This window comes from Electrona antarctica (genome assembly GCF_951216825.1).
Source record: "Electrona antarctica genome assembly, chromosome: 19".
Classification (NCBI taxonomy): domain Eukaryota; kingdom Metazoa; phylum Chordata; class Actinopteri; order Myctophiformes; family Myctophidae; genus Electrona; species Electrona antarctica.
Window position 1 is genome coordinate 22,850,402 of NC_136800.1, and position 12,128 is coordinate 22,862,529.

At 43.0% G+C, this 12,128-nt stretch overlaps 1 protein-coding gene across 1 annotated transcript; it reads left to right on the top strand.

Moving 5' to 3' along the window:
• The first annotated feature begins 20 nt into the window (after positions 1 to 20).
• On the top strand, positions 21 to 10,527 carry mppe1 (metallophosphoesterase 1). Its single transcript, XM_079488869.1, has 9 exons — positions 21 to 599; positions 775 to 883; positions 1,007 to 1,110; positions 2,831 to 2,911; positions 3,488 to 3,596; positions 4,541 to 4,621; positions 4,959 to 5,081; positions 6,365 to 6,505; positions 7,735 to 10,527. Exons 1-9 carry the CDS (start codon positions 358 to 360, stop codon positions 7,933 to 7,935), a joined length of 1,191 nt encoding a protein of 396 aa, XP_079344995.1. The 5' UTR covers positions 21 to 357; the 3' UTR covers positions 7,936 to 10,527.
• The last annotated feature ends 1,601 nt before the right edge of the window (positions 10,528 to 12,128 follow it).

A 12,128-nucleotide genomic window follows, 5' to 3' on the forward strand; every position in this document is an offset into this window, starting at 1 on the left:
TGGCTCAGGCAGCAGGCTGCCTGCTGCTCAGTGAGAGTCAGAGCAGTGTTGGACAGACAACACACCCGGGCCGCCAAAGAATGTCACTTTTTTTTTAACCGATTCAAAAACAGATGGTTCTTCGCACGGTGGACTAACGGTGCTGCTGCAAATATAGACATTATGTCATGATCGATCAGCATCACATCGGAATCCTAAAAAAAACACACACATTGGATTGAATAAGAGAAGCATGTCTGATGAAACGCCCGCCGGTCACCATCACCACCAGAGCAGGGTTCGTTCTAGTTCAGGGCATCATCACCACCACCACCTCCATCATCCCAAAATAATCCGGAGAGGAGCGACTACAGAGACATGCCGAGGTGCAGCGCTAAATGGGTGGCTGTGGTCGTGCTGATATCGGGCGTTTGTGGCGTGTTCGTCTTCTGCGAGTACCTCATCTATTTCCCGACCATACTGAAGTGCGCCTGGCCCAGCCTCGGCCACCATGTGCGGGACGCCGCCGAGGGCTCCAGCAGCAGTGTCCGTGCGATGGTGCTGTCGGACACCCATCTCCTCGGAGCCGTCGGGGGACATTGGTTTGACAAGCTGCGAAGGTATTTTAACGACCGTTCATTCATTTCTCGTGTCGTGGGATGTACTGCCCATGTAGCCTCATTTAATTCCACATCATCCGTCGTTTATTTGTTCAATGCAGCACATAAGCAGATGGGATTTGATTTGTAAACAATAACACTGCAATGTGGCATGTGCCCCCCCGCACACACACAGGGAATGGCAGATGGAGAGGGCTTTCCAGACCGCAATGTGGCTGCTAAGGCCCGAAATCGTATTTATTTTGGGGGATATCTTTGACGAAGGGAAGTGGAGCTCACCAAAGGTAAGGGTATGTTATCTCTGTGCTGCAGAGTCAATCCCACATGATGCTGTTGCTTATAAATATGGCTGTGTGGGCAGCCTGTGGTACAATGCTGCCTGTGTTTGTTATGCACCCACTCTGCAGGACTGGGAGGATGATGTGCGACGCTTCCATAGGATGTTCAGACATTCCCCTGACACAGAATTGGTTGTTCTGGTTGGGAATCATGACATCGGCTTCCACTACGAGTATGTTAATCCACTGATTTCTCGATTCCTTTAATTTCAAGGACCACCCCAGTCTGAAATGCATGATTATTATGATGATGCACCTACATATTTATCTTTTATTTATTTTTATCTTGGGGGCTCCAATCTAACCTGACTCCACCAGATTAGAATTGAGTATTCACAAGTTCTGCCACCAGCTGGCAGGAGTCAGGTTAGCTCCAATCTACTCTTATCTAAAATCCCGAGCATTCATTTAACTCAGAGTGTACAAATGGAGACAAAATTGGTTCCTATTTCATAACTATCAATCATTTAGCTGGGGGCCCCCTGGAATCCCCACATGGACCCCTGGGGGTCCCCAGACCCCGCCACGTTCAGTTGGGGTTTCAGTAAAAACCTTTGGGTGAAATATCCTTTCTCCTATTAAATCGTGTTCTCCAGGCTATTTAACTTTAAGTGACATTGACAGTACCAATGTTGATCTAAATTCTGCCTGCGCTCTAGGTTGTTTAATGCAAACACGAATTCCTAGACACACAAAGTTAATGAATGCCTGGAAGATGTCATTAAACACCACGTATTCCGTACAAAGGTCTTTTAATGATAATATTTGATTCTAATCTGGTTACATTGAGATTACACTTAACCCATTTAGACCCAGAAAGCCTATGTTGTCATACCTTTCAATCCGGGAAAGCATCCATGTCAAATCTATCGCCAAATTTCAGTGCGAGCTGACAAAGTACTATCATAGCATATCATTTTAGATATCGTTACTGTCGGCAGAAACAGCCTATCTCCATATTCTAACTTCTTGTAGGTTTTTTGGAAATGAATGCCCTACTTGATCATACTACACTACAGCATCACACAATATGATCATACTACACTACAGCATCACACAATATGATCATACTACACTACAGCATCACACAATAATACTACACTACAGCATCACACAATAGCATCACAAGTATCAGATCCTTTGAGCTTATATCTGCTACTTTTGATGCTTTTGAATTTAAATCCTGAAAAGTCACAGTTTTGGACATTTGAGGGGTGCACTGCAGTACTAAGTTCCGACCAGTCATTGGTCCGACAACGACAACCTACCTCAAACCCTAACCTAACCATAACCGCAAGCACGGAGCAGCGCATGTTCGCCAACCTTAATCCGGTCGCCAACCTGAAAGCATGTTCGCCAACCTTCCGGTCATTTTCCGCATGTCGGACCAATGACTGGTCGGAAAAGACACCCATTTGGTTTATTTTCTACCTGGCAGACTATCTATCTCTCTATCTCTCCATCTCTATCTCTCTATCTCTCTCTGGCAGCATTCATTTATATATAAATATTTTGTAATACAAAATGTACGTTTTTCAGAACACTTTAGGTTTGGATGTAGGTGTTTTTAGAATATTTAAATGGGTTAATTTTAACATTTGTTTGATACTATTAGCACGTTAAGACACTTCATTTGTTACTGTCCAAACGCACCTGCATAATTCTGAACTAACTGAATGTGCGAACATTTCCTTCGCAAAGATTAGCACGTATCAAAAATGGCCCTTCGATTTCACCAGGGACAAATGGACCCAGCGTTATGTAACGGTGATCATGCTGAGCTGTTGTAAAAATAGACGGCACAGCAGGTTTGGAAAGAAAAAGGTATATTATTCACACTGTGCTGCTCCCCCCTCCCCCCCCCCCCCCCCCCCCCCCCCCCCCCCCCTGTAGGATGGACTGGTTCAAGTTACAGCGCTTTGAGAAGGTGTTCAATGCTACAACCACCAGGATCGTCACCAAGAAGGGAGTAAAGTGAGTAACAAATCTAAGTAAATCTTATATACACTAGCGTGCCCGGCGCTGCTTACCCACTTTAAGACCTGACCACCGAAATTATGTATTTGGCTGCGGAGCCCAATCTCAAAATATTTTGTTCCAGGGACCCAGAGAAGCAAAGATTTTAGTTTAAAACATAAAAAACATGTATTCAATTATTTGCACAAAGTTTCGCGATTTTTCAAAGATGGCAGATCTACAAGCTCATAGCACGTCACTTTGTGCATGAGCTATGAGCTTGTAGCCAAAGTATAAAATAATGGTTAAACTGGTTAAATGGCACATCATAGATTTTTGTGTTGGCTATTAAAAATAGCAGATATTTTGAACATTTTTGAAAAATCTTGAAAGTGTGAACTACTTATTTAGAAGGCATTTGTCAAATCAAATGTTTGCCTCAGAAAAGGGTCTCTAAAGTGGGGGGTTCATGCGGTTATGCCTTGTTGCATACGTCCGTGTTACTTGCCAGAAATAACAGACTTGTTGCATTTTTCACTTTCACAAGGCTATGCTAGTTTGAATGACATTTTGTGATATTGTGCTTTCTGTTAGTTTTCTTCTGGTGAACAGCGTGGCGCTCCATGGTGACGGATGTCCTATATGTCAGTCTGTGGAGAAAGAACTGCTCAAACTCTCCAGGGATCTCAGCTGTTCTCTGCAAGTAAGAATGCCTTCTATTATTCAGGAGAACAGTTGCACACAGCATGTCAGCATTTCTGACAAACTCCACGATGCCTGACTTATCGACTTGTTTATCGACTTAAACAAGATGTATTCAGAGAGTACACTCGAATGACTCGATATGCACTACAGTTTGGCATACACACATCAATCTTTTTTGTTTTTTTGTCATGAACCCCAACAGGAAGAAACATACAGTACCCTACCCCCCCAATCTCCCACATGTCCTTGGGGAAGCAAAAATAACACTTTCTAAGGAAGTGAAAATAAGAAAAAGCAGGGGGTAACAAAGACAAATGTCTATCGCAGTTAGATTCTATTAAAATTAACAGTTATAAGAGAGAAAGGGGTCCAAAATTCAGTGAAATCTTTTAAATGTATTTTTTTAAAGAAGAACGAACATTGTATTTTTTTGCCAAGAAGATGTTAACGCTAGGGGGGTAAGGACCCTTCAATGGAGCAATATATGACGTCTGGCTATGAGGGAAGGAAACAAAAGTACGACAACCTGACAACTGGTAAACCTGACCTCAACAGGAGACGCACCAAAAATGGAAATTAAGGGACATGGAAACAACAAAGGACGTCTAGCAAGGAGCAAGTTTTGTGAAAAAGTGTGTGGTCTGCCAGAGAGAAAAAACACCTGATACAAGAGTCATCGTATCAGGAAACGTTTAACTCACGTGGCCCTTAATTTGAGGCCCAGTTCCTTTTCCCATGCATCTTTTAGCTAGGAAATAGAAGACAATTGTGAGGAGATAAGAAAGTTTTAAATTGATGAGATGTCATTCAGTAATTCTGACAAAGACATTCAGGTCTCCAATGGCCTTCTATTCAGGTAGTTTATTATTTGATGGGGCACAGGCTTTCGGCAGTGCCTTCCTCGGTCACCTCTGTCACACTATTGATTTTGTCTTTTTGCAGAAAGTACAGTCGAGCAGCGCCACAGAGGAGAGCTGTGATGGTTCACAGAGCTATCCGCCTACACCACCCATCATGTTACAGGTATTCTTTTGACAGAAGTCACTTGGCTGTTGTTACACATTGTAATGGAGATAAGAGTGCCTACCAATTCTTAGTTCTTTTCTAAATCTTGTTTGTCGTGGTGTGGCCTCTTGCCTTTCTTAAGAGAGTAAGCCCTTACTGCCATACAGAGCAACTTACGCGGTCTGGAGCTCTTTGTAACATTAAAAGCAACAGGTTGTATACATAAAAAAGGAAGTCAAAGCCGATAGCAGGTACCTTTACATCTGTGGACCATCTTGTTGGAGCACAATGTACAGAGGAATCCCAACATACTGTCTACTGACCATTCCCCTGACTGTCTGACTCTGTTCCACAGCACTATCCTTTGTACAGGGTGAGTGATGCCACCTGTACGGGACAAGATGCTGCATCGCCCGAAGAGCGCCACCTGCTGTTCAGAGAGAAGTACGACGTGCTGTCTAAAGAGGCCTCTCATAAGGTATTAATGTAGTAATGCCAACACCCCACAATTATGTCATGAAAAGGGAATTTCCTTTGTTAAAATGAAACGACGGCTCCGATATTGAGAGCCAGCCATGGTCAAAGCCATAACGAACGTATGCTGTAAAATATTAAATGAACCATGAATTGTTCTCCTATTAAGATCTGATTTGAACCACTTAAACCCTATTGGATATTTCACTGACCGGGGTCAGTTTGCCCCACATTACACTAGCTTTGTGTAGCAATACTAATATCACTGCAATGACAGATATTTGACGGATATTAGTCTCGTCCCTCTCAGTCAGTGTTAGATTTGTTTTCGCAATGTCCATATTTGAATACTGGGCCCTAGTTGGTTATAGCCTGGTTCCATTAAGTCCTCCCACAATTGAGAGGGGCCAGACTTAATCTGCCTGGGGCAATATGCATTGCAAAGGCAGATGAAGGCTGGCTACGGGAGGCTAACGTTACACCACAATGCATTTGCATTGTATGCCATTGAGTGGAAATGTTTATATCCTGGGTTAACTACAAGCAGGGGCTCCCAAAGGTTTACATACCAAGCACCCCCAACAAGCCATAGCCTCTGGCTGCGGCCACCCTATAGCAATAATAGGCGTTTTTTTAGGACTGCTCCGCTAGGCGGAAGTACGGCGGCTATGACACAATCGCCGTAGCTGTCTAAATCGTTAAGCAAACAGCCGTCCTCCCTTCCATTTTTGGTTCCCATGGTGACGCGTCTATGCAGCAGTCAAACATGAACACATTATAATTTGTGTTAAACACCCCGTCGCGCGTCAGCTAACTTGCCGATATTGCTTAAAGATGATATGCACTGGACATGATCAGCAGTGGAAAGAGGAAGGTGCTGGAGCAATCTGTTCTAAAAAGAGGAAGGTGCTGGAGCAATCTGTTCTAAAACAGTTTTAATAAACATGGTTAATATGACATATGGTATTAGTGTTATTTCTTCATTCAGAGCATGCAACACATTACACAGCATAAGAGAGTTGATGGAGCAATCGGTGTAAATGTATGACAGCTATAATTTCAATAAACATGGTTATGACATGGTGTTGTAGACACTACGTGTAGTGTATGTTCTGCCGTAATAGAAAGGGCTGCGACGGCAAGCAGCTTTATGTATCGAGCACTGATCCATTTCCGGTTGCCGGAGCGGACTGCCGTAGCCGTCGTTGCTAATGGCAGATCTACAACTGTAGATAGACTATAATTGCCATTAGGTTAAACTGTTTGTGTCTCTGTGTTGTCTCTCAGCTGCTCGACTGGTTTGAGCCCCGTCTCATTCTGAGTGGACACACGCACAGCGGCTGTGAGGTGCTCCACGACAACAAGTACCCTGAGATCAGCGTGCCATCCTTCAACTGGAGAAACCGCAACAACCCCAGCTTCATACTGGTGAATACATTAGTTGTCAGCATGTTCTGTCCTGATAACAGACACTTTTCTTTTCATGAATAGGCTTTATGCCAGGGGTCCCCAAACGTTTTTGGCCGTGCACCCCCTGTTACCTCCTGACCTAGCTGACGCACCCCCTGTTACCTCCTGACCTAGCTGACGCACCCCCTGTTACCTCCTGACCTAGCTGACGCACCCCCTGTTACCTCCTGACCTAGCTGACGCACCCCCCCAGCGCTAAGTCACGTTGTATTTGGCCGAAAATGATAATTATGGCAAATAACCACAGAATGTCACTGCACTGAGACATGCAGTTGCTGTATACTCCCACAGCTGCTCTATACATCTCCTTACAACAGTGGTTTACCAGATTTTGCCATTTGTGTTAAATAACACCATAAAACTGCCATTACCCTTTTCATGTCACACACTCCCTAGAGGGCGTTCGTGCATGACAAGGGGTGCACACACCCTGCTCTATGCAGACAGAATAACGCTTCCTCCTTCCGGGCCCCTTCCCTACTTCCTTCACAGGTGTTACCGATGATACTAATTAAGGCTGTCAGTGGTTCTCAAACCTTTTAATTTCCCCCATAACTCTGAGATTGTTACACCCGAACGGGGCCATTTGCAACCCACCCAAGGACACTTTGAGACCCACTGGTGTAGCAGTGTTTCCAGTGAGCCAACATGCACAATAGCAGTTGTGTATCATCAGTAACACCTGTGAAGGAAGTAGGGAAGGGGCCCGGAAGTAGGAATAGTTATTCTGTGTGCATAGAGCCCATTGGACATTTTGAGGTTTGGATTGAGGCAACTACATGATGGGGCTCCTCACTGACAGGTGAGACAGTAGGGTACAACAAACGGCACACGTGTGTGGGGAGGTTAAAAAAAGTTTATTTTCTCAATCGACAAAAATACAAAACGAGTTGAGAAAAAAGAAAAGAAAAATAAGTCTTGTATACACTTATACACACTTGTATTACATAGAAGACCAGAATATTACCTTGTGTTCTGATTTGCAAATGATATAATTATATTGTCTTGAAAGAGCACAATACTCATGATATTCCATGCCTCTTCTCCCAGGCATTATCTTCAAGTCGGTCTGAAATTAGACCATTAGAAATTGACAATGTGCCGTAAGACGGTAGTACTGTATATACAGGTAGATGGGGCTTAAGTGTTTTCACTTGCTAACGTTATTGGATTCCTCTCCTGTCCAGGCTTCCGTCTCCGCTAGCAGCTACAGTTTGTCCAAGTGTTTCATGCCAGAGGAGAGTACGGTCATCGCTGTGTACTGCTCTGCCGGCGCCAGCGTCCTGTTCCTGGTCCTGGCCCACTGTCTGTGGATGAAAGGCCTGCTGCAGTGTGCCAGCCTGCAGTGTGCCAGCCTCTGTCTCCTGGGAAAGCACAAGTCTCTGTAATGAAGACCTCCATCCATGACACCTATACCCCGAGATCAGCATGCCATCCTTCCAACTGGAGAAAGTCAGTCAGTGACCCCAGCTTCATTCTGGATACACAGGGACTCAGAGCTTGATTTTCAGCTCCTGATGTGACGCTGGCTTTTCTTGAGGTGGATATTATTCTAGCTTCGATGACTACTCTACTCTTAATCAAAATGTCAGGGATAGGGTGGTTTGAAATGCGATGGCCCTCTCTCTGGCTCTTTTGGCAGGGGCTTGTGTTGTGCGGTCTAGTTTGCGGGTCAACTAGACTGGGAACGCGTGGACAATGGGAGTTTCCCCAAAGCCTCCGAGTGCTGTCGCTGTCCATTTACTGTCAAAGGAGTCTAGCCTCCACGCATCCTTTTATGTTGCTTTGGTGTGATCCAGTCTCTGTGTCCCAGATAACCAGTGAACTGGTTATCTGGTAATCTACTTGGGGGCGGGGTACGTACCACCAACCAACCAGGGTTGTAAGAACAAACTCAAATCAATATCCTCCAGTCATGCCTGGTCATGAGACTGATCTCTAGTAAGCTCACAACACATCACAATGTGACATGTTGTGAGCTTGTAGATTGGGCTATTTTCACCGCAATGTGGTTATGGAGTTTTATGTACATACAGTAATGGCACTTTACATAATGCACATACAAAGGTCTGACAAACGCATAGTTAAAAACGTATATTTTAAAAACGTATATTTTCAACACAATCTGCAAAAATGGCATTGTAAAACAGTGTTTGACACTAGTCAAAAGAAGTTTACCTTTTCAACAAGGCAATTAAATGTGCTTTACAATGTAAAGCACATTTAATTGCCTTGTTGAAAACAAACTTTATGTAAAGTTTAAGAAACCTGTTATAACAGGACATTTTAAATCAAATTAAGTAAAACTAAGGTCGCATTCACACCAGAATGCTTTACTGCAATTAAAATGAATCCTGCTGTATATTGTCAAAGTGCGTTTCGTTTAGCAGGTGTGAAGGCTCATTCAAAGTCTGATTCGGATCAAACAATTCTAGTTCGCCAAAAAACGGGGGTTTCGCTTTGCTTCAAAGCACACCTGACTTCGATTCACTGCAGGTGTGAATGCAATCGCATCAAATGAAGGAAATGAAACGTCAGGAGTAAACACAGTTGTAGACAGAGGGCATATTTTACGCTGCGCAAAGATGTCACGTTACCGTGGATAGACGTGGTCGAATGAGGATAAACGTTGGATAATTTTTGCGTTGTGCCTCCACAATGTGCCCAAAAGAACAATGCGTGCGCTGTTCTTTTGGGGGTGCGCGCGCGCACACACACACACACACACACACACACACACACACACACACACACACACACACACACACACACACACACACACACACACACACACACACACACACACACACACACACACTCCCCGCCAACACATTGCATCCACGTAACCCTCATGTCCTATTAAGTCCGAACTATTACTCAAACTATATTTTTAACACCATATATTTCACTGTATAGTTTATGAATTGAACACACTGATAACGTTCTCTGATGCGGTTTGACACAGCCAGTGTGAAGGAAAACGCAGCAAATTAAATATGCAAGAATGATGCAACTTCTCCGCCCATTCGCATCGAGTCTACTGAAGCAGAGGTGTGAATGCGACCTAAGACTACCTTGATTGTACACTTTGAAGCACTAATGAAGCACACCTTGGTACATATATTTTAATGTTTCATTTTAAAGGACTGAAAGTTGATCACTGCAGGTACTAACGGTGACATAAAAAGCAGATCTGAGTCAAACGGTATTGTTAATAATTGTCAACGTTTGATTTAGCCTGTTTAAGAAACTCAGGTAGTATCTACTACATAAAATAGTATTGTCAGAATAGTATACTATATTGATTTTGAAATGCATTCCTCCAAGTGTCTAAACTTCGGGTTTATCCTACAGCAGCCTGATGTAGGGGAACTATCGAGAATTTATTTAAGAGAAACCTTGAAAGCTACTGTATTTGTAAATACTATTGTATTTGTGTCTCCTCTGTTCTCCTTTGCTTAGCCACATGAACCATGGATTGGAGCCACGGGGGTCATTTATGTACCTACTGTACATTATGTAGGGTTTAAGTGGCTAAGCTGCCTGGCCAGAAAGAGCAATATGTTGGTGTCTCTTCACACTGATATTAGTTGTTCATTTGATGTAAGCACATGTTTTACATTCCAAACTAAAATTTCTTATAGAGATTATGCGGATGCATAATGTGACTGGCAAAGTGAGTTTTAACGTTGTTTAATGCAATCAGATTGCATTAAACATTATGTTTGGATGTATGGGCTTGCCAGTCAGTAGGCGTTCCCGCATAACGTCCGGGTATGATTATGATGTCACGTGCATACCCTCTATTCTTGATGTCTGATAATGCACCAAGATTGCTGCTGGGTGCTCGGATGGTTTTAGGATGCATATCGAAATGTACATTAATTTATTGATGACTCTGTGCCAAATGTTTCCTGTGGCCAAATGTTGACATTTCTGATGAACTTTTAAGTAATAAAGCGGTGTGCGACAGTAGGAAAGTTACATTGTTATTGTTGTGAAACATCTCTAGGCCAGTAGCCTGCCCCAACCTGTGTGATATCTGGTCTAGAGGGGCGGGTGCCGGCGCAAACAGACGGTGGATCCTATTGGTTCATCGATATAGTCGTAATGACTGATTTTACACTTGGTTGCATGCTGAAAATAGCCGATCTACAAGCTTGCAACGTGTAGACCTGCTATTTTCAGAGCGCAACCAAGCATAAAATGACTTTTCTTTTAGTTCTACTGGATCTCTTCTCCACTAGTCTCTCCCAAACATTTTAGTCTAGTTTTTGTTTAGTCTTAGTTTCAGTCATCATAGCTTCGTTTTTAGTCAGTGGAAAAAGGTACTCGACGAACATTTTTTGTTTTAGTCGACGCAAACAACACTGCTTGGTGAGTGATCATGTCGTCGCCCAAGAGGGACCTGTGTGGCATATGCCAGCCAAGCTCCGACTCAAACGGCAGCGCCGTTCTCTACTCAGTGGTGGAAAGTAACTAAGTACATTTACTTACATACGTACACATTTTAGTTATTTGTACTTTACTTGAGTATGTTTCACAGTACCTTTACTTCTACTCAGTGGTGGATAAAGTACTCAATTGTTTTACTTAAGTAAAAGTACCAATACTGCAATTTAGAACTACTTTGTTTCAAGTAAAAGTACGGAATTGAAAATGTACTTGAGTAAAAGTACAAAAGTATCGGCATCAACATTTACTTAAAGTACGCATTGTGAGCTTGTAGATCGGCTATTTTCAAATAGCCAAAATGTATAGGGTTGAAGTGGTTAATGTATGTTTTCTAATCAAAATTAAAATCTCCAAAGTAACTAGTAACTGAAGTTTTCAAATGATTGTAGTGGAATAAAAGTACAAAGTTTTGGCTCTGAGATGTAGTGGAGTAGAAGTAAAAGTATTGGAAATACTCAAGTACAAATACCTCAATTGTACTTGAAATTTGAAAACTTGAGTTACTTTGTATATTTTGATTATTATAATTACAAAACATACATTAACCACTTCAGGCCTATATACATTTTGGCCATTTGAAAATAGCCGATCTACAAGCTCACAATGAGTCGCGATGTGACACATTGAGCTTGTAGATCTGCTATTTTCAAACGATTTTTATACGATTTGAAAACTTGAAAGAAATGGGACATTCTGCATAATGAGTACTTTGTACATTTGGTACTTTAAGTACATTTTTTAGTATTTCTACATTGCAGTATTGACACTTTTACCTAAGTAAAACATGTGAGTACTTTTTCCACCACCGTCTGCTTGTGACAGAGCTTTGTGCTGTGCCGTGGTCTGTGCACGAGTTCATTGTCTGTCCCTACAAAGAGCCTGCAGGACACTGAGGAAGAGTTCATTGTCTGTCCCTACAAAGAGCCTGCAGGACACTGAGGAAGGAGCTGGACCGTTTTAACTGTCCCTACAAAGAGCCTGCAGGACACTGAGGAAGGAGCTGGACCGTTTTAACTGTCCCTACAAAGAGCCTGCAGGACACTGAGGAAGGAGCTGGACCGTTTTAACTCCCTACAAAGAGCCTGCAGGACACTGAGGAAGGAGCTGGACCGTTTTAACTCCCTAC

What these genes read in the sequence shown, in the direction of transcription:
- mppe1 (XM_079488869.1), top strand. Translation starts at nt 358, where the DNA reads ATGCCGAGGTGCAGCGCTAAATGGGTGGCTGTGGTCGTGCTGATATCG. An exon ending in GTCACCAAGAAGGGAGTAAA is followed by an intron (nt 2,912 to 3,487) that starts GTGAGTAACAAA and finishes GCTTTCTGTTAG; the next exon opens with TTTTCTTCTGGTGAACAGCG. An exon ending in CTAAAGAGGCCTCTCATAAG is followed by an intron (nt 5,082 to 6,364) that starts GTATTAATGTAG and finishes GTTGTCTCTCAG; the next exon opens with CTGCTCGACTGGTTTGAGCC.